The sequence below is a fragment of the Pinus tabuliformis genome, chromosome 4_1 (assembly GCF_031772625.1).
Source record: "Pinus tabuliformis cultivar Carrire ecotype Pingquan chromosome 4_1, CPIR1, whole genome shotgun sequence".
Classification (NCBI taxonomy): domain Eukaryota; kingdom Viridiplantae; phylum Streptophyta; class Pinopsida; order Pinales; family Pinaceae; genus Pinus; species Pinus tabuliformis.
Window position 1 is genome coordinate 837,410,474 of NC_142303.1, and position 27,297 is coordinate 837,437,770.

Genomic DNA, 27,297 nt, shown 5'->3' on the forward strand with positions numbered 1-27,297 from the left:
ATATAGGCTACTAGCCAAGGTCAAAACCTCTCCTGGAGAGGAAAATCCACAAGTAATTCTTCTCTTCTTATAGAATCTTCAAATGATGAATTCCAAGACCTTTAGACCCAAGGAAAAGACCCCTCCAAAACCAAGTCAAACTTCTCTTTGATGAACCTTCTCTTTTCACAAATTCAACCCAAGTCAAACAACTTCAAACTTTAGATTTCGACCTCTATTTCAAAATTTTGGCTATTGCTTCAGGTCTACAACTTTTTGGCCTCTACTACAGAAACCCTGATTCACACATGTGAGTGAAGTATGGTGAAATGTGTCTCGTTCTTTCTTCGCCTAGGGAGCTTCTTCTTCCTTAGTAACACAGCTTCCAAATTGATCCTTTTTAACCCCAAACTTCAACCTTTTATAATGATTGCAATTTCGATCCTTGCTGCAACAAAAAGACGCCCTAATTCCTTCGCACGAGTGGGAGAATGTGGCCCAAAGTAGTCCTCAAAAAATTCAATTTTTTCTTCCTTTTAATTCTCCTTCCTTTTTTTTGGCTTTAGACTTTTTTTTATGTTCGAACTTGCTTGATGAATGGTCTCCCTAATGAGGTCGATTGCTTCTTATATATAGGCTTCTTAGTGAGACTCGAACAGCCCTAATGAGGCCGACTTCATCTTTGCTAGGCCAACTAGTCTTCTTGCAGGCCGACTTGGTCTTGGAGGGACTTTATGACACAAATATGACTTACATAGATTCTTTTGACTTGATACAAGATGCCCAATAGGGTCTATACATATGACAATGACTCCTTTGACTTCTTGACTTCATGACAAATCCTAGAAGCACACAATGGGTGCTTTGACCTATAAATAAATTAACCTTGAGCATGAAACCCATGCTATAAAATAATAATAATAAATTTTCTTTTCTTTTACATCAAATACATAAAATCAAGATTACATAAGACATTATGAAGACCAAACCTAGTTACATATTTCAACACAACGGAGCTTTGGTTCACTAGTGAGTTCAACAAAGTATTAAGTCATCCACCAGGGTTCCATTCCCATTGTGCTCAACTCCAACACAATGACATGTCTCAAAATGACATGAGGCCAGGTGCAAGTCCCAAAAAAAATTGGGGAATAGATACCCCTCATACCTACTACAATACTACTTAAGTTGAAGGAACTACAGTGTAGCTCCCATCCTCTAGGCATGTTTCTCAAAGTAACTTCCAAAATAATAATAATAATAATTTATTAATGGCATTTGTTTAAAGTTTCCAAAAACCTCCTTTGCATTGATGGAGCACTTTGAAAAAAACCTTAAGGCTAAGGCTTTGTTAAGTGCTAACATAAGCCACAATAGAGACATATAGAGATTTGGGACTCTTGTTGAAATGTGTAACTAGGTTCAATCTTCATAATGGCATATGTAATCGTGATTTTATGTATTTAATGAAAAGAGAAAAATAAATTTGTTATTTGTATCCTTGAGACATCGGTTTCATGCTCAAGGGAAATTTATTTTTAGGTCAAGCACCCATTGAGTGCTTCTAGTTTTGTCATAAAGTAAATTGAGTCATTGTCATGTATTGAAGACCCATTTGGGCACGTTACATATTGTAAAGAAAAATTTATCGAGTCAAAATAGAGTCAAAAGACCCTCCAAGACCTCGTCATGGCACAAAGATCAAGTCGGCCTAAATGAAGAGTCAGCATCAAAATAGCAATTCATACCCTCACAAGCTTATCAATAAGAAGGAATTCAACCTCATTTGCACACTCACTCAAGCAAGTTCGATCTCCTCAAGATAGAAGCTGGAAAAGGACGAAGAAGAAGAAGAAGATCAAGATCGAAGTTTTTGGGCCTCTTTCTCTCTCTTTCATTAGGGTTTCTACAGTTTCTGGGCTAAACAAAATTCTGAAACTGCATCGAAGTTGTGAAGCTGCAAGTTCGAAGATGTGAAGCTGCCTCTAGATCAAAGTTGTGAAGTTGTTAAGTCGAAGCTGTTGAAGTTGCATCAAGGTCGAAGTTGTTGAAGCTATTAGGTCGAAGTTGCTGAAATTGTTGTTGGGGTCGAAGTTGCTAGAGAAGTTGTTGGAAGGTCAAAGTTTGTTGTTGGAAGTTGTGTAAGGAAAGCTCATCAAGAAGGAAGGATGACTTGGTCTTGGAGGGTCTTGGTCAAGGGTCATAGGTCTTGGAATTCGTCAATTGAAGTTCTATAAGAAGAGAAGGATTCTGGTGGGTTTTCCTTTCAATTGGAGAGGTTTTGGCCCTCGCTAATCGCCTATATCTTGTGTCCTATTGTCTCATTGTTCTTTATGATTTGTTAGTTGTTTGATGATAAAGAACACTAATAATAATAAGAAAAGAAGAAGTTAATCAAGTAAAGTAAAAATACATCACAAGCAATTGTTAAAGTAAGAGAAATCACCTACACTTATTTCCCCCTAGATTTCTCAACATGGTATCAGAGCTAAGGTGACTACATCAAGGAAGGGCAACACGAAGAAAGATACTCTAGGTTGAAGTATAAAGGGATCATCTTGGAAACATCAAGAGCATCAATCATCAAGAAGGATTAACCCTCTCATCATATTGAAAGGGAATAATTAAGAGCATCAAAGAAGACTTCAAAACCCTAGCTCAACCAAGGAAGTGTTCCACACTTGAAGCGTTCTTGGGAAACTCATACATCCTACAACCATTATCGCGAGGAAGGAAGAGCGAAGAACTTTTGGGTTTGTTTTTCTAGGCTATATTCTCCACACGTGCAAAGTAATAAGACATCCTTCTGCAGTAGCAAGTATCTGTGAAAATTCTATCACTACAACATGTGATTTACTTTTCCTACTTATTCTTCAATAAGTTATTTATGAAATTCCTTCAATAAACATTAAAATAAATTCTGTTGCAGATATCACACCGTAATACATAAACAAACACATGTATAAGAATCAACACATTGACACAAATATTTTGGACAATAGTCCCCAAAAAAACCCAATGTGCGAAAACCGATGCAGCAAGGGAGGATGTTATTATTCAGGAATTCTTCAATACAATAGCGTGCCAAACTGGCTTACCCATAGAGAGAAAAAAATTCTCCATCACTTCTCCTAGTCCCAGCGTCAGCTTGGCTGACCTCTGCGTGGCTCCCAGACACTCTACGTCAACTCCTGCTTGACTGTGTCAGCCCTGGGCCTCTCTACGTCACCCACACAAGTCCTCTAGTGACTGTGAAGTCTCTTGCTGCCTCTACGTCTGCCTAAAATGCCCTGCGTCTACCTCTCCTGCCTCAGCGCTGATCTCCAGTGGCTGATCCCTTCTCTCTGTTCCGTACTTGTTGCCTCCTGACTGCTCACCAAACCACTAGTTCGAATTTCTCAACTAACCCCGCTCCAAAAATTGAACTCACTGGTCTCCCTTAGTGTGTCCTCCAAGTGACCCTCAAGCCTCCTCTTATACTTTTCTCATTGACAAATCAACGGCCGAGATTAAGTCCCTAATCAACGACTAAGATTAACTCTGGCTTGATCCATGACTTTTGGACCCTTCTAACACAGTTTTATATTAATTCACATTAATATTTTATTTTCCCTAAGTTTAGACTTAGGGACTTCATTAAAAATATTAATTATTTTAATATCTCCCAAACTGTTTAGAATCTGCCCAAATCATTTCTAGGTATTGGAGATCTCATGTGCTTTAGCCTCTCCACCAATTTTCGTGGCTAAAGCACATCCGATGCTACCCAAATCAAGACTCCCTCTTCGCGAGGATTGTCCTCTAGTAATACTCCTCACTAAGTATCACCCTGATCATCTAGCATCGGTCCCTGTGCTAATGCTAAGCCTCCCTGCCCAACATCCTCTACATTGCTACATCTTGTACCACTGCCCATGGCTCTGCTACTGCCACTGTTCCATATGTACGACAACTCCGTCTTCATCCGTGTTGTTGTTGGTCCTTTCTCCCAACACTGCATCCGCACTGCAACTCCCTTTGCATCCGTGCTGTTATCACTCCCATTTCTGCTACTGAAACAAGTTCTTTACCATCCCCATATTTTCCCTAAAGTAGTCAAATTTTGTCCTTCCAAGGGCCTTGGTGAGGATGTCTGCCACCTGTTCTCCTATAGGAGTGTAGCTCAACTATACAGCTCCTCGTTGGACACAGTCCCTGACAAAGTAACACCAGATATCAATATGCTTTGACCTATCATGAAACACTGGATTCTCGGAGAGCTTGAGGCAACTCTGATTATTGCACATGATCCTAGTCACCTCCATATTCCTTCTGAATAGGTTCACAAGCAGTTTTCTAAGCCATACGGCCTCACATGAAGTTGTGCTTGCCGCCATATATTCTGCCTCAGATGAGCTCAGGGCCACGGACTTTTGTTTCCTACTACACTAGAAGATCATTCCTAATCCAATGTTGAAACAATACCCAGAGGTACTTTTCCAATCCATTCAACTTCCTGCCCAATCTATATCAGTAAACCCACTCAATCTGATATCCTTACTCCTGGTGTGCAAGAGTCCATAATCGATTGTTTCCTTGTAAGTACTTGAGAACATGTTTGGCTGTTGCCCAGTGCGCCCTCTTTGGTTCCACCATGAACTGACTGAGGGTGTTGACATCATAGCAAATGTCTGGCCTGGTATTGACCAGATACATCAGGGACCCTATGCACTGCCTATATAAGGTGGGATCAACATCCTTATCTTCTGGTGCATCAACCTTCTTCCAGTTGGTGATCATTGGAGTAGCCATGGGTCTACAATCCTCCATCCTGAATCTCTTCGGGATTTCTGTAGCATATCTCCCTTGCCCAAGGAAGATCTTTCCCTTTTGCTACCAAACTTCCAACCCTAGGAAATAATGCATTCGTCCTAAATCCTTCATATCGAATTTTGTGGCTAGATTCTTCTTGGAGTCCCCAATGAGCCTATATAATCCTGTCAAAAAGAGATCATCTACATAAAATACTAAGATTAGTGGCTCATTCTCTACAACCAGATAGTAGAGATTTGGATCTACGTCAGTCTTGACAAATCCCATCTTCTGCAAGTAGCTATCAATCCGAAAATACCATGCTCTAGGTGCCTATTTCAGCCCATACAAGGCTTTCTTCAACATGCATACATGAGACTTCTTCTCATTTGTCTCAAAGCCCTCTGGTTGTTTAATGTATACCTCTTCTTCTATTACCCCGTTTAGAAAATCCGTTTTGACATCCATCTGATCAATCTCACATCCCATCTGAGCTGCAAGAGATATCGCGGTCCTAATAGACATATACCTGGCCACCGGGGCAAAGGTCTCCTCATAGTGAATTCCTTCCTTTTGAGCATACCCCTTAGCCACAAACCTGGCCTTGTATTTCTCAACACTGTCGTCTGCAGCGTATTTGATCTTGTAAATCCATCTCGAACCTACCACTGATCTGTCTTGAGGCCTTGGCACTACCTCCCAGCCATCGTTCACCATTATGGAGTTGTACTCTACCATCACGTCTAGCCAAACCTGATGTTGAGTTGCCTCCTTGAAACTGGTAGGTTCCCCATCCTGAGCTACTCATACATGATATCTATCTGGTTGTTTTCTCTTGGCGCACCGATGAAGTCCTCTGCATCTCGCAGAATCTGACGAAGTTCCCTGATAGTTATTCCTCTGCCATCAGGTGCTTTGTTAGCTCCTCCTCATCCTGAGAATCTTCCTGACCCGAGGAAGAAATTTATTTCCGTTGGTTGAAGAGGCTTAACCAGCAGCTCCTCTTTTGACTGCTCCTCGGAAGGCATCTCACGAGATTTTCTAAAAGCCCTGTCCTCCATGAACTTTACATCTCGTCGAACAACTACCTTCCTGCTCCCTGGAAAGTAGATTCTGTATGCCTTAGCATTCTCGCTATATCCCACCAGATATCCCTTTTCCGCAGTTTGATCTAGCTTCTTCCTCTTTTCCTCTAGTATGCGGCAATATGCTAAACTCCCATATATCCTGAAACGACTGACTTCAGGTGTCTTCCCTGTGAAAACTTTTGGACTAATCTTGCCCAACGCCCAATGAGGAGTCTTGTTTTGAACATAGACTGTTGTGTTGCATGCTTTCGCCCACAGGAATTTTGGCATATTCTGATCATACATCATGGCCATAGCCACTTCTACAATAGTCTTGTTCTTTCTTTTTGCTACTCCATTCTGCTCTGGATTGTAGGGAGCTGTCCACTCTCTTCTGATGCCCTCCTTAGCGCAAAAATCAATGAAGTCCTTATCGACATACTCTCCACCATTATCTGAGCGCAAAACTTTTATTTTCTTCCCAGTCAGATTCTCCACCAAAGCTTTGAACTCTTTGAATCAACAGAAAACCTCGTCCTTGGTTTTCAGAAAATAAATCCAAGTTTTCCTTGAGTGGTCATCAATGAAGGTAAGGAAATACTCGGCACCACTAAGAGCTTTGACGAACATAGGTCCACAGATATCTGAGTGTTACCAATCCTAGTACACTCTTGGCCCTGTGTTTGCTCCTAGGAAATGTTGCCTTGGCATACTTTCCTAGAGTGCATCTTCTGCATACATCATCTCGTTTTGTACTCAGGTTTAGAACTCCTGTTACAGTGCTCCTGAAAATTCTCAGAGCTCCATGGTGCAAATGACCCATTCTTCTGTGCCCTAGTTCATTCAAGTCCTTGTCTCCATGACTGCCTATTAGTGCTATTGGTGATTCTAGTTGTAATCTATACAACCTGTTACTTTTGATCCCGATCTGCACTTTCTTTTTCCAGCTCGGGTGTTTGACGTATACCTTCTCCTTGATGAAGTAGACGTCATAGGCCTTGCCTTGAAGTTGTGACACAGAAAGTAAGTTCATCCCCAATCCTGGTACATGCAGCACATTTGTAGCACAGAACCGTTCTCCCGATTCTGTTTGAAAAACTATGGTACCCTTCCCTACTGGAGTACACTTTGCCTTGTTCCCCATGGTCATCTAAAAGTTCATCTTCTCCTCAATATTCTGAGAAACATTCCCTGATTCCTGTCGTATGCCACGAGGCTATATACCACACTTCTAATGATGCAGAACTAGTCATACAAGCCACTTCTTCTTCCAGCCTGGAAGCCAACATAGAGATACCGAAGTCTCTTTCTATTGTGCAATCTTCTGGAAATCTATGTGAGTCCCCTGACGTGGATGCCTCTGCATCATGGTCTCGACCCATAACTAATTTTCCCTTCATGTCTCTTATTACTCACTCTGATACCATGTGAAAATTCTATCACTGCAACATCTGATTTACTTTTCCTACTTATTCTTCAATAAGTTATTTATGAAATTCCTTCAATAAACATTAAAATAAATTTTGCTGCAGATATCACACCGTAATACAGAAACAAACACATGTACAAGAATCAACACATTGACACAGATATTTTGAGCAATAGTCCCTGGAAAAACTCAAGTGGGAAAACCGGTGCAGCAAGGGAGCATTTTATTATTTAGCGATTCTTCAGTACAACAGGGTGCCAAACTGGCTTACCCATAGAGAGAAAAAAAATTCTCTAGCACTTCTCCTAGTCCCAGCATCAGCTTGGCTGACCTCTGCATGGTTCTCAGACACTCTGCGTCAGCCCTGGGCCTCTCTGCGTCACCCACACATGCCCTCTAGTGACTGTGCAGTCTCTTGCTGCCTCTGCATCTATCTGAAATGCCCTGCGTCTGCCCCCCTGCCTTAGTGCTGATCTCCAATGACTGATCCCTTCTCTCTGTTCAGTACTTGCTACCTCTTGACTGCTCACCAGACCACTAGTTCAAATTTCTTAGCAAACCCTGCTCCAAAAATTGAACTCACTAGTCTCCCTTAGTGTGTCCTCCAAGTGACCCTCAAGCCTCCTCTTATACTTTTCTCGTTGACAAATCAACGACCGAGATTAAGTCCCTAATCAATGGCTAAGATTAACCTTAGCTTGATCCATGACTTGTGGACCCTTCTAACATAGTTTTATATTAATTGACATTAATATTTTATTTTCCCTAAGTTTAGACTTAGGGACTTAATTAAAAATATTAATTATTTTAATATCTCCCAAACTGGGACTTAATTAAAAATATTAATTATTTTAATATCTCCCAAACTGTTTAGAATCTGCCCAAACCATTTCTAGGTATTGGAGATCTCATGTGCTTTAGCCTCTCCACCAATTTTCGTGACTAGAGTACATCCGATGCTACCCCAAATCAACAGTATCGAATTGCATCCACCATTAGGGATCAAGTTTTGTGCCAAGACATGGCTCCTTTGCAAGCCGAAATAACAAGAAAAAGAAGTCAAGTCAAGTGAAGTAGAAAGGAGGAAAATTTTTCCATCTTCTAGCCACACGTGTGAACTAGGGTTATTCCAAGAAAGGTCGAAATTGCATAATTGCTACAACAAGCCAAAATTCTGAAGAAGGGCTGAAATTTGATGTTGTGAAACAAATTTAACTAGCGTTGGCTTGAAGGAAGAAAATTATGGAAAAAGCGTTGTCATCGTCATCAAGGAATCAATGTGATCTTCTTTTGAGTCAAGGATCACTTTTGAGAAAAGACATCTTCACCAAGAAGACATCTTCTATTATCTACATCGTCATCAAAATCAAAAGGGCATCAAGTTCAAGATTTCATCATCTAGGAGTATCTTCAATTGACAAATAAGTATTTTTATATATGTATTTGAATTTTGAATATGTCAAAATGACTTCATATCGCAAGGAGAGCAACAAATTGGTTGGGTCATCAAACCTTCTTGCATGGAAAAAGAGGATAGATTTGATCCTCATAGAAAATGAAGTCGTTGGTCATGTTAAGGGTTTAATTGTCGAACCACCGAAAGAAGAAGCTCAAGCTCTGCAAGATGAAGATATCAAAAGAAGAAGGAATAGCCTCATACTTTTTGAGAGTGTAAGAAATAAGAGACCAACTCCAAGAGTTGGGAGAAATAATGTCTGACAAATAAATGACTACCATAGTGTTCAATGCACTACTAGAGGAATGGGGCAACTTCACATCAAGCATCTATGGGAAGAAGGAAGCTACTCCATTCAATGAACTATGGTTATTGTGCAAAATTAAATAAACAAGACTGAAGGAAAAAATCGATGTAGGATCAAGAGAGCAAGCTCAAGCATTTGCTGCCATGACTAGAAGAAAAGGGAAGTTTGGGAAGTTTGGTCCTTAGAAAAAGATGAACATGTCGAAGGTTCAACGCTATGGATGTCATGAATATGGGCACTACAAGAGAGATTGTCCAAAGCTCAAGAAAGAAAACAACAAAAGAGGAAGGGAAGAAGCCCATATCTCTGAAGAAGTAGAAGAAGCTGAAAAGAAGAAATTCAAGGAGGAGGAAGTAAAAGATCTCTACTATGATTGAGATAGTCTTCCTCACCTAGTTCTTTTCAAGTTTTTGTTTCAAGATTTTTGTTGTAAAGTATAACTATCATGGTAGGAATAATTAGAAGCAAGATAAGATGCATCATGTTAGGAGATGGCATCATAGAAGCATACAATTGAAAGCAAGAGATCATGACATCATCATAAAGAAGCATGAAAGATAACTGAAATAGAATTCTATGGATGTCACCTATAGAAGGCTGTGGCCCTTGGTAACCTCATTAGAAGCATAAGTAATACTTATGGGAAAAAGAAAGTCATCTAGTATAAAGCTCATTATGCATCATTCAAAAGGAGCATTTGTAGGATGAGTATGATCAAGATCCTCTCTTGGAATCTTCATTGGAAAGATCACCTTCTGGAAGAAGCAAGTGTCTCGCTAGGAATTCCAACTTGTATGGGATTCATGGGATGATGGTATGATGTCAAAAGAAGTGAAGCAGGTCAAGGGATTGAAGTTCTTTCAATCAAGGAAGTTGTCGAAGAAAGTCTAGATGGACAAAAGAAAGAGATGAGGTATGTATGCTTGTACTTGATAAAATAGGGTCATGTCATATGGTTGCAAATATCATGAGTAAGTGCTCTACCTCAAGAGCATGATCAAAAGAAAGGATCTCCTCATGTAAATGGATGCATGAAGGCATAGTTCACACATTGACTAGATGAAATCAACATAATATGTCATTATATGAAATATGAGGTGGTTGACAAAGTCGAAGGAACTATGATTGGAAGTTCCTAGGAGGAAATGTGTGAATAAAGAAAGGAAGAGATCATGAAAAATGCAACTATGGAGAGGGCAACCAACATCCAAGGACTAGAAGATTTGACTATGATATCTCCATGGGAAAGATATGAAGATCTTGATAAAGTCTGAAAAAAGAAAGAGACCCTTGACGTTGTATATCTTTTTGGAGATGTGTCAATATATATGCAGGATGTTGATGCAGACAAGGAGATGTCATGATGAAAGACCATCACAAAGGTATTTTTGATTTAGAGTTCATTTACTATTTTTGAACAATATCTAGATGGGCTAATGCAAGCCTACCAAAGGAAGAGTTGTAGATGTCATCTACAACTGACACTCATGTGGTAGGATGAAAGACCCTAAAGGAAACATGATGCAAAGAAGGTAGCAAGGTGTGAAGGAAAGGCCAGATATGGACTAATGGATCACTTCCCAATGGAAGAAAGGATGACATGACTAACTTGAATCATGAATGAAAGTGATGGATGGTCGATGCCCTACGAAGAAGTCCCAAAAAGATGAAAACTCCTGAATAAAGAAAAAGAAGTTCATGACATCGAAAGGAGGAGCTCTTCAAGCAGTTGGTTGTCCCATGATCTCCACCTAAAGAGTTGTTGGAAGCAAGTCCCTGGTCAAGAGGGAGCTTGGTCAAGTCCCTGATTAAGAGGGAGCTTGGGTACATTCCTTTTATAGGAATGGGTACATTCCTTCACTGGAATGGGCATATCCTCCCTAATTGAGAGGGAGAGATAGACACATCATTCTTGTCTTCACCTGAGAAGATAGAATGGAGGATTGGGTAAGCATCTGGCATCTTATACTATTTGAGGATGTGGTACGGAATCTATGACAAGAGTAGTCGTAAAGAACCAATATTCTTTGAGGACTAGGAATCCAAGATAAGGATAGTCCCTAGTGGAACATACTCTCGTAGAGGACCAATATTCTTTGAGGACTAGGAATCCAAGATAAGGATAGTCCTAGTGGAACATACTCTAAGAGAACCTGGGTGGGGTATGTTCCGAGAGAGACAATGATGAGGGTGTCTATAAATCATTGGTCTCGCCAGCATTGTGCTTTGATCTTGTGGAGAGATAGAGTTGGTAGTCAATGCCTTGTTACGTGACAATGTTGGATGATATGATGCTATACAGATGGATTACCAATCCAACCCTTCTTATGAGAATTCTTTAGATTGAGAATGTCCAAGCACCTTGTATGGATTATAGTTAAGAAGGAGTGTTGAAATATGTAGCTAGGTTCAGTCTTCATAATGGCATATGTAATCGTGATTTTATGTATTTAATGAAAAAAGAAAAATAAATTTATTATTTGTATTCTTGAGGCATAGGTTTTATGCTCAAGGGAAATTTATTTTTAGGTCAAGCACCCATTGAGTGCTTCTAGGTTTGTCATAAAGTTAATTGAGCCATTGTCATGTATTGAAGACCCATTTGGGCATGTTAAATATTGTAGAGAAAATTTTATTGAGTCAAAATAGAGTCAAAAGACCCTCCAAGACCTCATCATGGCACAAAGATCAAGTCAGCCTACATGAAGAAGCAAGTCAGCCTCAAGATAGCAATTCATACCCCTCACAAGCTTATAAATAAGAAGGGATTCAACCTCATTTGCACACTCACTCAAGCAAGTTCGATCTCCTCAAGATAGAAGCTGGAAAAGGACAAAGAAGAAGAAGAAGATCAAGATCGAAGTTTTTGGGCCTCTCTCTCTCTCTTCAGTTAGGGTTTCTACAGTTTCTAGGCTAAACGAAAATCTGAAACTACATTGAAGCTGTGAAGCTGCAAGGTCGAAATTGTGAAGCTACAAGGTTGAGGTTGTGAAGCTGCCTATAGATCGAAGTTGTGAAGTTATTAGGTTGAAGTTGTTGAAGGTGCTTCAAGGTCGAAGTTGCTGAAGCTGCTAGGTCGAAGTTTCTGAAATTGATGCTAGGGTTGAAGTTGCTGGAGAAATTGTTGGAAGGTCGAAGTTTGTTGTTGGAAGTTGTGTAAGGAAAGCTCATCAAGAAGGAAGGATGACTTAGTCTTGGAGGGTCTTGGTCAAGGGTCATAGGTCTTGGAATTCGTCAATTGAAGTTCTATAAGAAGACAAGGGTTCTGGTGGGTTTTCCTCTCAGTTGGAGAGGTTTTGGCCTTAGCTGATCGCCTATATCTTGTGTCCTATTGTTTCATTGTTCTTTATGATTTGGTAGGTGCTTGATGATAGATAACACTAATAATAATACGAAAAGAAGAAGTTAATCAAGTAAAAATACATCACAAGCGGTTATTAAAGTAAGAGAAATCACCTACACTTGTTGCCCCATAGATTTCTTAACACACTTCTGACGTTTTCTTATGCTTCTCCAATCAGAGAGATAGTGAGCATCGCAGTTGGTTACCCAAATGTATCAATGGATGAGAGTTAAGCCACATGTGATCTTCAAATCAAGTTCAGATGAACTTGATAACTAGTAGCTTAAAAAATAGTCTATATGGTCAGCCTCCTAACAGGAGGAATGTGGGCGGGGATGTTCAATGATGGTCAATTAAAGGAGTCTGGTATCAGCCTGTGGATTCTACTTTTAAATGAGTGATTGCAAATCATGACTGAACACCAATGGTGTGTTCCAGTGACTGCAAGAGTAAAGATCTTATGGCCAATTCCAAGTTTGCATCGGGGGGTTGCGAGAATAACATCAACAGAAATATTTGTATAAACCTGTCTGTGTTGATCATGTAAAGTTACATGCTAGTAGCATTAATCATGTGATATGTGACCAACTTGTAAATGTTGATGTGAGGGTCAGGTGCTTAAACCACAAGGGTGATAACTATACAAGGGTGCTATTACCTGCATATGGTATAGCAAAGGATGATGAACGTAAGAAAGAGGTATGTGTATGAATACATTGGCAGCCCATCCTAGGCTAGCGGTGTGATCCATTAGTTGCAGCATTAATATCAGAGATTTGCTATTCTCTCCACATGTAACAATTGTGTTGTGAATACACTCTTTGATAAACAAACTCACAACAGATATAACAAATAACACAAGAACATCATATTAAGTTCCCAAGTAGTACAAATATAAGGGCAGTCCAACATTTTCACTTTCAGCTACATTTTTTATATATTTGTACATTTTTAGTAACTAACCTACTATGAACAAGAGAAATTTCAGAAACCGAAAGTATAAAATACCTTCTAGACAAGTAGGACAGATTTCTTCGTCTCCCAATAGAGACAGACTGGATTCAATCCTCATGATTGTCTTCAATGACTGCCGTTTCCCAGGAGATTCAGGTTGATATCCTTGACCTTCATCCTCATAATCCACTTCATTCCACCTGTGTACAGTTGTCAATGGTTCAGCATCTCCATCATTATTGCTCCTTCTAAGGAGCTCAGGCTCTCCATGCACATAACTACTAGTCTTCTCACGTCGTGAAACTAACCCATCACGCTGCAAGCGGACATATCTAGGATCTACATCATATGGCAAGGGCCTTGGTGGAGCTCGATATGTATCAGGTGATGAACCATCAGGTGAAGGGACACCTATGAGTTCAGAAGATGATGGAGTGACCCCTTGAATAGATGGAGAAATATCATGTCCTTCAACTGTATAGGAAAATGCAGAATACTGAAAAAACACATAAGATAAAAGGATTCAAAATATGATCAAGCTCTGGAAAATTATTCCCAACTAAACAAATTTGCTACAGCATTAATCACATAAACAGAAGGTCTGAATCCGTTGAACCAAGCCAATCTGGAAACAAGAAGGGATGCTGTCTTGGTGCCAAATCAGTAAGACCTTGGACTAATGATATTTTAGACATGGTATAATGCAAAACATAACACAGAAGTCTTGACTTGATATCATAATTTAACAAACATTTCACCACAATTCAACTGATAAAATAATTAATGAAGAAATAAAAGTAAGGTATCAAACATATGACAAATATCAAAACCACAGTGAGTTATTCAATAAAAATCTGTTGATTGCATTAGAACTCCATTTTTTAGACAAATAAATTCTGGTAGGATCAGTCGCCCAAAGTGTTCAAAGTCACAATTCTCCTTTGCCAAGTACTTCATGCACACTAAATGCATATGTTTTGAGGAAATTGATATTTTGTTAACTGCATGAACCTGTATCATTGAGACAATTGCCTGAATCAGGTGCAAAAACTGCTTATTACATGAGACAGCCCGAGTTGTTAATTTTTAGCCAAAGGCTTCCTATTTCAACTTAAGGTGGATGCAGATCTGTTGAATTTTTTTTATTTTTTTAATCAACGGCCTAGATTGATTCTCAAGGGAATTTGCTCAGTATATGCTTCATCTGAATGCTTATCAACGGATGTAGTGTGTTAGAAAGTTTGTTAGGTTGCATTGACTTTTAATAAATTTAAAATATTTGATGTCCAAACGCCCACCAATTTCTTAGGGATTTTCAAAGCATACCTAATTTTAGAAAAACTGTCTTATATCTTGGTTGTAAAGGATAGAAACTCTTCAACACTTCTGTTTTTTATCAAGACCTGGGATTCTTAAGGGTTAAGTAAAATCAAAGTTAATAATAATAATTTTGTTGCAATAGTTTTTTTTGTTATATATTTATCAATGGTAGATACAAATAGGTTGGCCCTTTAGCCTATATAGGTTGTTCTCTCTACCTCTAGTGATGCGACCTGTTGACCACTACGTGTCAACTACCCATAGCAGTACACCCCCTTTTCTTCGCAAAAGGGATAGCGCTTTATCGTGTCTGTGCCATTCGGCAGTAATCGTCGACCAGATCATGTTATGTTGTAAACCCAGTCTGCATGTGTAAATTGTAAATAATCTTAGCAGAGTTGAGTCATGTATGTAAATTGCCTAGGTGGACCTAATTTTCTAGTGATAATCTACGTTCCGGAAGGTTTTTTGTCTCACCGATCCATGATCAGCAGAGTTTTCCTTCAACCTAAACCCAAAGCCAGAATGAATTTTGTCATTAGAATCTTAGAGGAATCTTAGTGTGTTAATCTGCTAGATTATATTTGGTCGCAGAACTAGGTGGTCTATGAGGGTCTATGTCAAATGGGTTTTCCCCCTTGAGATGTAGAATTGTAAAAGTCATGATGTAAAGTGTCTTGAGGGTTAGATAATGTTTTAAACCCCTCATAAGTCCTAAGTCCTAGGTCCTAGGTGATTTTGCAAAGGCTAAGTTCAAGGATCCATTTAAAAAAAAAAAAAAAAACAATGAAAATTTTGTAAAAAAAAAAATATATATATATATATATATATTTAAAAAAAATTAAAAAATATAAAAATATAAAAAATAAATAATAAATAATAAAAATAAAAAATAAAATAAAATAAATGCAAAATTTTAATTTTTTGATATATTAAAATGTATTTAAAAATTCGACAGATGAGATTAAAAAAAATTTTGATCCTCATCGACGGTCGAGATTAATTTGACATGGATCACTCAAACTAGCTGTTGGGAATTTTTCCTTTAAATAGGGTGCTAGGGGTCATTTGAGATCAGATTGGATCTGAGAGTCTGGTGCTAAAAAAAGCTCTCTTGTAGTCACTTTTTGTGCAATAAAGAAAGACTTTGGGGTTAAAAATCTTGCTGGTGTTACTCTTCTGGAAGTGTTGTAAGATGATTTATTTTTCTGCATAATTTTATTTTCAGCCATTGATTATAGCTTGATAAAGATTGATTTAGGCACAGGTATCTTGTCTGATCTCTGGGGTTTGAATGATAGTTTAGATTCTGAAATATAATGGCAGGTATCTCCATTTGATCTGGATTTCACTATTGTTTTCTCCCTCTATGTTAATGGTTGATTTTAAGCTGTGTAGGAAATCTTAGTTTTGAGTTTACCGGGCGTTAGGAGAAGTTCTCGGCTGAACCAGCCAACTCCCAGATTGTGTTTTCTGAAAGAGCCCAGCCAGTTCTTAGTCCCGGGCTTATCATCTGAAATTTTTTATGAATTGCATGCAGGGTTTTTCTTAAGCCTCTCACATTAAATTAAAATTCTGAAAATATTTATGTGGCATAACGAGAAATCTGGCTATTTTAAAGCCTGCAGTTTGTGTATATTGTAATTATTTAGTTAGGGTTTTCAGTTTCGTTTCTTGCACATATTATTTTTCGGTTTTCTGTTCTTTGTCATTGCAGGTTGCAAGTACAGGCTTTGAGAATTTTTTTTTAGGGTTTCCATCAGGCAATTTGGAGCAAGAAAGATTCAAATTTTTGATCAGGTTTTTGGACTGCAGGTTTGCAAGCTGCGTTTTCCTTTTTCACTGTTGCCTGGATCTCAAATTATTTTGCTCTCCATATTTCTCAGCGGTCACGCTGCTACAGTCCTGGCTCTGTTATTCTTTACATATCCCTCTCCACGCATATGCTTCTGCCTGCACGTTGCCATATCCTGCCCTCTGCATCTTCATCTTAGCTCCAACCTGCACAAGCTTGCTCCTCAAACGCACTCACTCTTCCATCAACGGATCTGCAAACCCTTCCATACTCTTACCTGCTACGCTGCTCATGCGCTCATTCACCTCTCCGTCTGCCATTGTCCTAACTCCATATCGCAGCTCCCTACGCAACCTTTTCCCTATTCTTCTGCCTCCCCTCGTCTTAGCTTCTTTCTGCCTACGTCTAATCCCCAGCCTGCGGTACCCTCTTCCGCGCATTTTTTTATCAATGTCCCCTCACGCTGCCTCGTCTGGTTTTCTCCTTCTGCGCTGAGCCATATGCCAAACACAGCTCATTACCGCACCTTCTAAATCCGCAGCTATCCAGCTATTCGCCATCGCTCAGCTTTCCTCAAACCCGCAAATCCGTTGACTGCCGGCTTCCAAGCTTCCGCAACATTCTTTGCGTGGCTGCTCTCTTCGAATCCCGCCGTCACCAATCGTTCTTCAAACCTGTGCAGCAAACGACAAGCAAAAAAGGTCGAAATTTGTTTTGCGTGGTTGGCATGATCAGGTTCTGATGTTAGCGTATCATATTTTTTTTAAATCGATTCTCAGGTTTAGCGTAGGTCTTTTGTGTCATGACATGTGCCAATGCTTAGGCTAAAGTTTGTATATAGTTTAGAAATCTGAAATTCCATTTCAATTTTTTTTTTATTGAGTTTTGATTTCAAGTTTATAAAAAATAACAATATATAAAAAAATAAAAATAATAAAAAAGAAATTTGATTTTTTTTGTTTTGTTCAATGGTATTAGGCGTTAGTTCTTTTCAATCTTAGACTTCCTTAAGTTTAGATTTAATTTTGGTTTAAAGTTAGATTTTAATAATAAAAAATCATAAAATAATAAAATCATAAAAAGGTTTCTTTTTAGGATTTTAGATTTAACTTTAGTTTAGATTAGACTTTAGATTTTATTTAGGATTTTAGTTTTGTTTAATTTTTAGACTTAAAATTTTAAATTAAAAAATTAAAAAATAAAAAAAAAATATATTTTTTTTATATTAGAATTTAGATTTTCCCTTTTTTGTATATATGATAAAGTGTTAGTTTTAGGTTTAGATTTAAATTTTTTATATCTTGTTTTAAACTTACAAAAAAAAAATTGAAAAAGCTTAATAAAAAAATTGAAAAATTCATTTCTGGTGTCTCTATGTTCCATTTCTCTATAGTTAAATGCACTTAATGTTTATTTTGAAGTTAGCTATGTGAAAGTGGTAACTGGTCAGCATTTAAATTTTATGATCATTTAAAGCATTTAATTTTCCTTGAAGTTTAATTGCTGGATCATTGTTAAAGCATTGTGCATTTATCGAATATCTTGCATTGCTTGGGTGATTTGATGATAAATGATCGTTTTACATGGTTTAGATTTTTGCAACATTTAATAAGTAATCATTTAATCATCATTAACTCCATAAGGTACTGGTCTATTAACTTAATAAAATCAATTAAGTGCTTGTTTCCCCTTGTGTCTCCCAACCCAACTGGTCCACAGTTGGTCATCCATTGTCCCATAGGGTCTACCCCCCTTGGCCGCGGGAGACAGGCTTAAACGGAGAGATCGGGGATCAGGGTGACAGCCCTCGATCTGAGCGTTGTCGCGACAATCTGTGCGACAACATGACCCTTGTCAGAGATAGATCCCTTGGGTCTGTTCAGTGCCAATACGTCCTGGAATGCTACACAAAACCCCTTCTTGTTTATCATAGAGACTAAGAGAAAACTCCACCTAAGTTTCGACACCCATAGCACATCCTTCACTTCCAACCTGCCTCCTAACTTAGCTAGAATATCACTGTTCCAACCCCCTTCACCACATGTTTGGTATCAAGTTTCAACACCAAATGCAACTTTGAGTCCCACTCGATCAAGTTGTTATTTAGCTCTCATTCTCCTATCATATGTTGAGTGCCTCCACTATCTAGTAGCCACGCACCAACTAGTAAGGTGCTCGAGGAAAGGTAGGAGACAAGTGAGAATTTAGTATCAAACATTTTGGCAAACTTTTACACCTGAGCTTCTATCAATGCAAATGCAGTTGATTGCATACCCTTCCACCCTTCTTCCTCTCTAGACACTATGAAGCATAGTGTCCCATCTTATGATAGGCGAAGCACTTAACCTTGTCAAGTCCTCCTTCAATTGGAAGGCGGACTCCTCACTCCTACTCAAACTTTTTCCTTTGCTCTTTTTGCCCCATTAGCAAGAGCAAGATTCTCATCATCACTCTTGTGTTGATCTACTAATAGAGATTCTTCCTGAATCTCCTCTTAGATGAAAGCATCCCACAATCTATCCAAGTCAGTAAATTTCTCTCATGCCATGATGCCCTTGATGAAAGGAACCCATGGATTGGTGAAGTCATTAAAGGCCATCCTTACCATTCTCAATTTGTCACAACCTCCCTAACTGTAGCCAAGTCATCACAGATTTGTGTAATATTGGTGAGATATGAAGTCATTGTATCTAATTTGGTCATCTTGGTGTTCCCAAGATTTTCTCTCAACATCATCTTCTTGTTGGTATTATGGCTCTGGTATAACTTCGTAAAGCCTCCCACATCTCCCTTGTTCTATTCTTCTCAGATAGGTAGGAATCACATGATCCTTCACCACATCCATGTTAATCGTTACAACTTTCACATCCTTTTGATTGTGGATGGAAAAATATGTAGCATTTGTAGGTGAGGCGAGTTTGGTGTTAGCACACTCCCATATGCCATTCTCCATGAGAATTGGTGAAACCCTCGTCTTCCAAAGAATGAAGTCATAGGCACCCTCCAACCTATCCTCAAACCTCAAACTAGTTGTGGCAACCTCCAAATAAAAAACTTAAGTAAAAGGCTCTTTCTAATCCTTTAGTCACCCAAAATATGTTGCCAATCCCTTGACTGGGATAGTCTCCCTCTCACGGCTAACCTCAACCAAACCTGCTGGAAAACCTCATACATGTTGCATGGCCTTTACTAGCTAACCTTGTTAGCTACTACCAACTCTAATGATCACTACTGACTCATGTTTGTCACAGTAGATCCCCTACCCAACGACTTCTTGCTAGCCACTGTGTCCCACAAACTGACACTGGCTCAATCAACCTGCTCATGACACTCCCTACACACTAACCTCCCATCTTCTGCCATCACTGCCAAAACTCCTCTATGCACTAACAATCCTGTCGACCTACGCTCTACGAGTGCAACTCGCGGCCCACTAACTATGTCCATGCTCATGATTGTCAAACTTTCACTTTGTTAGCAATGTTTTCATATACCCACAATGAGCTCTTACTCCCAACGAATTCAGAAGTATCTCCTGCACAATACCTTTGCTGGCAGCTACATTGTTCTCCACACACTCAACTCTTGGCAATGGCTACAATCGACTACCTACATACACTGAAGGCCTTTCAACTCAACTCACAGTTGACCCTATCTCTTGTTAGCCACTCAACAGCAATGGTTGTGGCTCTAGTGATTTTCACCCGTAGTGTTTCCTTTTTGAGCCTTGTCGCGACCTATGACTTTACCTCTGCTAGTGTCTAGTCCCAACTACTAAGCCCTATCCCCTAGCTATTTGCGGGTAGTTGTTTATTTGTATCCCCAACCCTGTGCTTCACCCATGGCCCAACCAACTGCTCCAACCATTCTAGTTGTCGTCAGCACTCCCCTTGCTAGCAACATACTTCTCAACTAGTGCAGCTCAATCCTACTCGATCTCTAACATTGTCCTGTCAATTAGCTATGGCTCGACCGGCTCTTCCTCGCTCTGGTCGGCCTTGTGCCCAATTGTCAGCGTGTTATGGCAGCCTGTTTGTTTGCAATGCCCTTCCAACTAACTCGACCACCTCAATCAATGCCCTCTTGTCGATTGTTGATGCCATGTTGATCACCAACCTTGGAGGACTCCGTGGTCGACTATTCACCACCACAGCCGCTAATTCCACCCTCATTTTTTATTATTGCATCTTCAGCCTGACTCAATCACATGTGACACACATAGATTCTGCCCAATCAAATCAGTTCTTCATTATATCATAACCTTCTTGGGCTCTCATCTTGGGATAATGATCGAACTAAGAAAATTTACAATTAAAACATACTCTAGATCTAATCCAACTGATTAAGCCCTAGATCTATCCTTGATCTCCTTAACTGATTTGGATCTCCTATGTTGCACCCATGCACCTTCCTTAGACCCAGAACAATTGGGTATCGCACTCCTGACTTGAGAAAATCCACCCCTCAATGACTTATGTCACTATACTCTTTCTCCTCTACTTAGCCTTGCTTTTATAACTTTACATTGAGCTAAACCCCTAATCCTAATCTCCAAATTGATTGACGGTCGAGATTAGATTTCGCCTCACTTGAGATCAACAGTTGCGATTAAAACATAACTCGTAAAGTAAATACTTTACTTTTCCTAAATGTCTTTAGCTCAATAGCCAACATAATTAAGTATGTCTTTTTCCTAATTTGGATTTAGGCTAAGTTACAATACAAAAATTTTCAATAGTTGAGCAAGTCTACTGAGGAGTCTTTGGATGACCTCTACATGCCTAGACACTTAGGCATGTGCAAAAGTACCTTCCCAGGATACAAACATCAACAAAAAACTCAGTTATCAATATCTAAAGTAAAAAGTTATAACTGAAAATTAAAAGTGAGTAGTGAAAACTAAATAGTAGATAAAAGAAATCAACACCAAATGAGCATTGGATCAATGTTGTTGATTGGTCCTCTACATCTATCAACGTCAGCGTCACTATTTGTGTCAAAGTCACTCTCATGAGTAACCAAACCAAGGCAAATCATGGCTCACACTCATCTCAAGTCAAATGCTAAATGACTTGTAAATGTAAAACAAGAGAGATCTGTAGATAAATGTGAATTAGTGTAGAAGTTTACTAAGTTCTTTTAAACCTTTTTAATCCTTTTTTAAAGTTTTAATTCATTTTGGAAAAAAAATGAGGGGGGCACCCATAAGCCCCCTATGTTGCAAAACACTTCTTGCTTTTCAAGAGGGGGCACCCACAAGCCCATCCTTTCTGTGAAACGTATCCCACAACTCAACAAAACATTCTAGGGGTGCATTTTGCAAAGGATCGTGAATTGGTGGTGGTTGCAAAATGTTTCGCCAAGCGCCCCCCTATCCCAAGGGCATGTACAGTAAGGGGTGCACACTCTTGACCCTACAAGACATGTCTCTATGGAACACAATGTTAAAATTCTATTGCAGTTACTGGTTATTAATCTTCTATCTTTGCAGATTATTTGTCTTCCAGAAATTAATTCATGGCAAATACTGAATAAAAACACAACTACAATTTCACCAATAAATAATCATAAGAACTGAGAAAATAGCACACACATAAAAAAATTGACACCAATATTTTTGGACAAAGTGTCCTTGGAAAAACCTCGAAGGGAAAACCAATTTTGCAAATGACGGTTTATCTTATTTCTTCAGCAAATTTGTAATTGAAATTTACATACGCTATTTGTCATAAATTAGCAAACCTCTGGAAAAATAATTTCTTCACTTTTGCAAGTTGACTCGAACCCCGAGAAGCAACTCGACCCTTCTAAATCAATTCGGCCTCTTTGTGACCTTGAATCAATCCGGCTAGTGCGTTTTCGGCATACAACTCGGCCTCTCTAGAAACTCGCACCCATAGGGAAAAATAACTTGACCTCCACTGAAATTTCGACCTTCACTGGCAAACTTGATTTCTCCTGTGCAAATCGAACCTTCTAGCGAATTCTCACTTGTTGTGGCAACTTGGCCTCCATAAAACAATTCGCACTAGCTAGACAAACTCAGTCTCTACATATAAATTAATCACCCTCTATCACTAAGAATCCACAATCACTGTGAAGAATCCCTCTTCGGCAAAATAATCTCAATCACTACTGATCCCTACTACTAGTGTCTACCATGCTATCATTACACCCTTGCTGTCATTGCAAATCTACTTTTTCCAATGATCTCCAGATGCCCCATCGATTTCCTCTTATAAACTTCGTTGATGAACCAACGCCCACAATCTAACTCCAATCGATAGCCAAGACCATATCGACTTCTAAAAATCACTTTCCTAGAAGTCTCTAAAGCAAAGTCAATTTGTTTCAATTAATCCCAATTAATAAACACATTTCCCTAAATTTAAATTAGACTTAGGAAAATAATTAAAATTGGCTAATCAGATCTAATTAAGACATTTCACTCAGAAACATTTTCTAGGTATTGGAGATAATTAATCCACCTATGTTTCTAGCCTCATAAACATCATCTAAGACTAGAACACCTGTCCGAGCTACAAAAACTAAAACTCCCTCTTAGCAAGGAAGATGTTCTCCACTACTTTCAACTTATCCTTGAAGAAAAAGAACTTTGTCTTTCCCAAGGCCTTCGTCGGAATATCTGCAACTTGTTGATATGTGGAAACATAGTATAACTGAATTGATCCAAGTTGTACACAATCCCTGATAAAGTGGCATCTGATGTCAATGTGTTTCGAGCTATCATGAAAAACTAGATTCTCATATAGCTTCATGCAGCTCTAATTATCACAGTAGCTACAGGTTGACTCCATTTGTTGACCAAATAGTGCCACTAGCAGCTTCCGAAGCCATATGGCCTCACATGTAGCCATGCTCGTTGCCATATACTATGCTTCTGTAGAACTCAGTGGCATGAAATTTTGCTTCCTGTTGTACAAAGAAGCAACCCCTGATTCAATGTTAAAGCAACACCCTGAAGTGCTTTTCCAATCCACTGCACTACTTGCCCAGTCTGCATCTGTATACCCCATCAACTTGACACCATCGCCTCGAGTAAATCGCAACCCATACTCGATTGTACCTCGTAGATATTGCAGCACATTCTTTGCCACTATCTCATGTACCCTCTTCAATTCAACCATGAACTAACTGAGCGTTGACCACAAAGAAAATGTCTGCCCTTGGATTGACCAGATACATCAGAGAGCCAATAAGTTGTCTATACAAGGTGGGGTCCACTGCATCCTGCTCTGATGCATCTATCTTCTTCCAATTGATAATCATAGGAGTAGACATGGGTCTACAGTCCAGCATTCTAAATTTCCTCATAATCTCTAGAGCATATCTCCCTTGACCAAGGAAGATCTCCCCCTCTATCTGCCATACCTCCAGACCTAGAAAATAATGCATCAACCCTAAATCCTCCATCTCGAATTTTGTTGCCATGTCCCTATTGCAATCTTCTATCATCCCTAGTGACACTGTCAAAAATAGATCATCCACATACAACACAAGAATGAGAAGCTCAACACCTATCATTAAATAGTAGAGGATCAAGTCTGCCTCACTCTTCATGAAGCCCATCTACCGCAAGTAATTGTCAATCTGACCAAACCATGCTCTGGGAGCTTGCTTGAATCTGTGTAGCGCTCTCTTCAACCTGCATACATGAGTATCCCTTCCAAGCGTCTCAAATCCTTCTGGTTGTTCAATGTACACTTCCTCTTCTATTACTCTTTTCAGAAAAGTCATCTTGGCATCCATCTAATAGATCTGTCATCCCATCTATGTTGCTAGAGAGATCAAAACCCTAATGGAAGTTTATCTGGCCACTGGAGCAAAATTCTCCTCATAGTCTATGTTGTCCTGAGCAAAACCTCGGCCATGAACCTAGCCTTATACTTCTCTACACTGCCATCAACAGCGTGTTTGATCTTGTAGATCCAACAGGAACCAATCACTGTTAAGTCCAATGGTCTAGGCACGGCCTCCCACACATCATTCAACATGATGGAGTTATACTCTACCATCACATCCTGCCACACTCGATGTTGTGCATCCTCAGAATAACTAGAAGGTTCACTGTCAATGAGCTCACTCATCAACGCCTTATACCCTAAATACATTTCTAGCAGTCTCCTACCCTTAGTACTTGATCTAGGAGCTCCCACAAACTCTTGTGCATCTCTTAACATCTAAAGCACCTCCTTGTTTCTTCTTCCATTGGTGGTGGGTGGAGCTTCATGCTCCTCTACCTGTTATTGTTGCTCCACCAGTTGTGAACTCTCCTTTGCACCTATACCTATGCTTGTACTAGTCACTATACTCAAACTGATGCCCTAACCCTGAGATCCATGTTCATCCCTTGCAGCTTATGCTAGCTCACTTTGATCAACTGCTAGCAACTTGCGAGATCTCCAAAAAGCTTTCTCCTCATAGAACTTCACATCCTGTCTCACAATAATCTTCTTGCTACCTAGAATATAGATCTTGTATGCCTTGGACTTTTCGTTGTAGCCAAAAAATTATCCCTTCTCTGCAATTGAATCCAACTTGGTGCACTTATCATCTGTAATGTGACAGTAAGTTATGCAGCCAAAAACCTAAAGTGCCCGACTTCTGGCTTCTTTCTTGTAAATGCCTCCTCAAGTGTCATCTTCCCCAACACCTAGTGGGGAACCTTGTTCTAAATGTATATTGTTGTGCTACATGCCTCTACCCAGAGATATCTAGGCATATCTTGGTCATATAGCATCACCCTCATAGCTCCAACTATCCTTCTATTCTTCCTCTCAACGACCCCATTCTGTTGTGGGTTTTATGGAGTTGTCCACTCTCTCCTGATGCCCTCCTTCTCACAAAACTCCTTGAAGGCTTTCTCCACATACCCAACTCCATTATCCATACAAAGAACCTTTATTTTCCTCCTTGTCATGTTCTCCACAAGAGCTTTAAACTCTTGGAAGCGACTAAAGACTTCATCCCTTGTCTTCAAGAAGCATATCTAGGTCTTCCTGCAGTAGTCATTAATGAATGTTACGAAATACTCGTAGCCCTTGAGAGATTTCATAAGCAATGGGCCTCATACATCAAAATGTATTAACTCAAGCACATCCTTGGCTTTATTATCACTCCTTGGAAATGTTGCTTTCACAAACTTCCCAAGCACGCACCTTATAGAGTCTACACACATCATCATGCTCCATGCTAATTTTTGAAACACCTGTCACGTTCTCCCTGAGCAATCTTAGTGCCCAATGATGAATGTTTCCCATCCTCCTATGGCATACTTCTCCCATGTCTCTGCCAATGTTGTTGCTCACTAGTGCCTTTGGAGCATCCAACTGCAACCCATATAACTTGTTGCTCCTTACCCCAATCTGCTTCACTAATTTCCAATCATGGTGCTTAATGTACACCTTCGGGCCTCGAGAGTAGACATCATATCCCCTTATCATGAAGAGTTGAAATTGAAATCAGATTAATCCTTAAAATTGGCGCATGCAACACACATGTAACATTAGTACTATTGCCTGACTCCCTCTTAAAGGTAATTGTCCCTCTCCCAACTGGAATGCACTTGGACTTATTGCCCATTTGAATTTGGAAGACAATCTACCCTTCCTGGTAACTGGAAAAGTATTCTCTAACCCCCATCATATGACATGACTCTCCACTGTCAATATACCAGATGAATGTGGATGTAGAGGTAGAGAAGCAAGCTATGAGAGTGAACTCATCTTCTACCCTCAAAGATAGCTCAATAATATATGTTGAAGTTGTTGTTTGTTGCTTCCCTTTCTTCTTCTTGTCACCCTTCTTTCTGTTCAGACATTGACTGACATAGTGATCATTCTGACCACAACTAAAGCACTTGATTTTACTCAAGTCCTTTTTCTTCTCTCCTCCCTTGGACCCTTTGCTAGAGTCCTTCTTGGCCTTTCCCTTTCCTACTAGGGCCACATTCTCGTCATCCTCACACTTATGGGGCTTACTACTACTACTGCCACCAACAAGACTCGGTCTAGGCTCCTCCTGAGTGAAATCGCTCCACAACCGATCCCAACTCAGTAGTGTATCTCGTCCATTTATCACCTGAATGAACACATCCCACTGCTTTGAGAACCTGTTCAAGGTCGTTCTCATGAGTTCATCATCATATCACTAGTCTTCGACAGCTGCTAACTCATCCTTGACAAGTCTGAGCCTAGTGAGGTAGCTAACAACATCTGCACCCTTATTCATCCGAGTATTTCTAAGTTTCTCCCTAAGAATCAACTTCAGTTTTACGGCAGCGTTTTAGAAGAAATTTAATATGGCATCCCACATCTTCGTTGTATCCAAACCTGCGATATGTAGAACGACATGATCCTTAACCCCGTCAACGATTATTCTCCTCGCCTTGGCATCCTCCTTCTTGTATGCCACGTGCTATGCTGGATCTATTGATATGGCTACAACATCGGTCGCATAATCTTTGAGACCATTATCTTCCAACAACAAAGAAATTTTGGCTTTCCAGGCACCAAAGTTTGAAGCTCCAACCAATTTGTCCTGATCTCTCAATCTAGCTAAAGCCAATTCTGAAAACCCTCGTATAATAGACAAAACCAAAATAAATCTAGTGAAGTTTAAACTTTAAACTAGGTTTTATAAACCCTCAGTTTCTCTTCCTGTGCCATGTCTTGAGCCTCTTCTGCCCTCAAATATGCGCTTCACTAAGCTGCTCTGATACCATGTGAAAATTCTATTGTAGTTACCGATTAATAATCTTCTACCTTTGCAAATTATTTGTCTTCTAGAAATTAATTCATGACAAATAGTGAATAAAAACACAACTGCAATTTCAT

At 39.5% G+C, this 27,297-nt stretch overlaps 1 protein-coding gene across 2 annotated transcripts in view; it reads right to left on the bottom strand.

The window, feature by feature from the left end:
* The window catches only part of LOC149178822 (E3 ubiquitin-protein ligase At3g02290-like), a 182,645-nt gene that overhangs the window by 141,693 nt on the left and 13,655 nt on the right, over positions 1-27,297 (bottom strand). Inside the window, exons 2-3 of one of the 2 annotated variants that reach the window (XM_089420449.1) lie at positions 13,635-13,822; positions 13,381-13,526 (exon numbers count right to left, since the gene is read on the bottom strand). In XM_089420449.1, coding sequence (XP_089276575.1) covers positions 13,381-13,526; positions 13,635-13,822 — 334 coding nt within the window. Of the gene's footprint in view, positions 1-13,380; positions 13,823-27,297 lie in introns of both variants that reach the window. The other variant, XM_089420448.1, reaches the window with a different exon arrangement.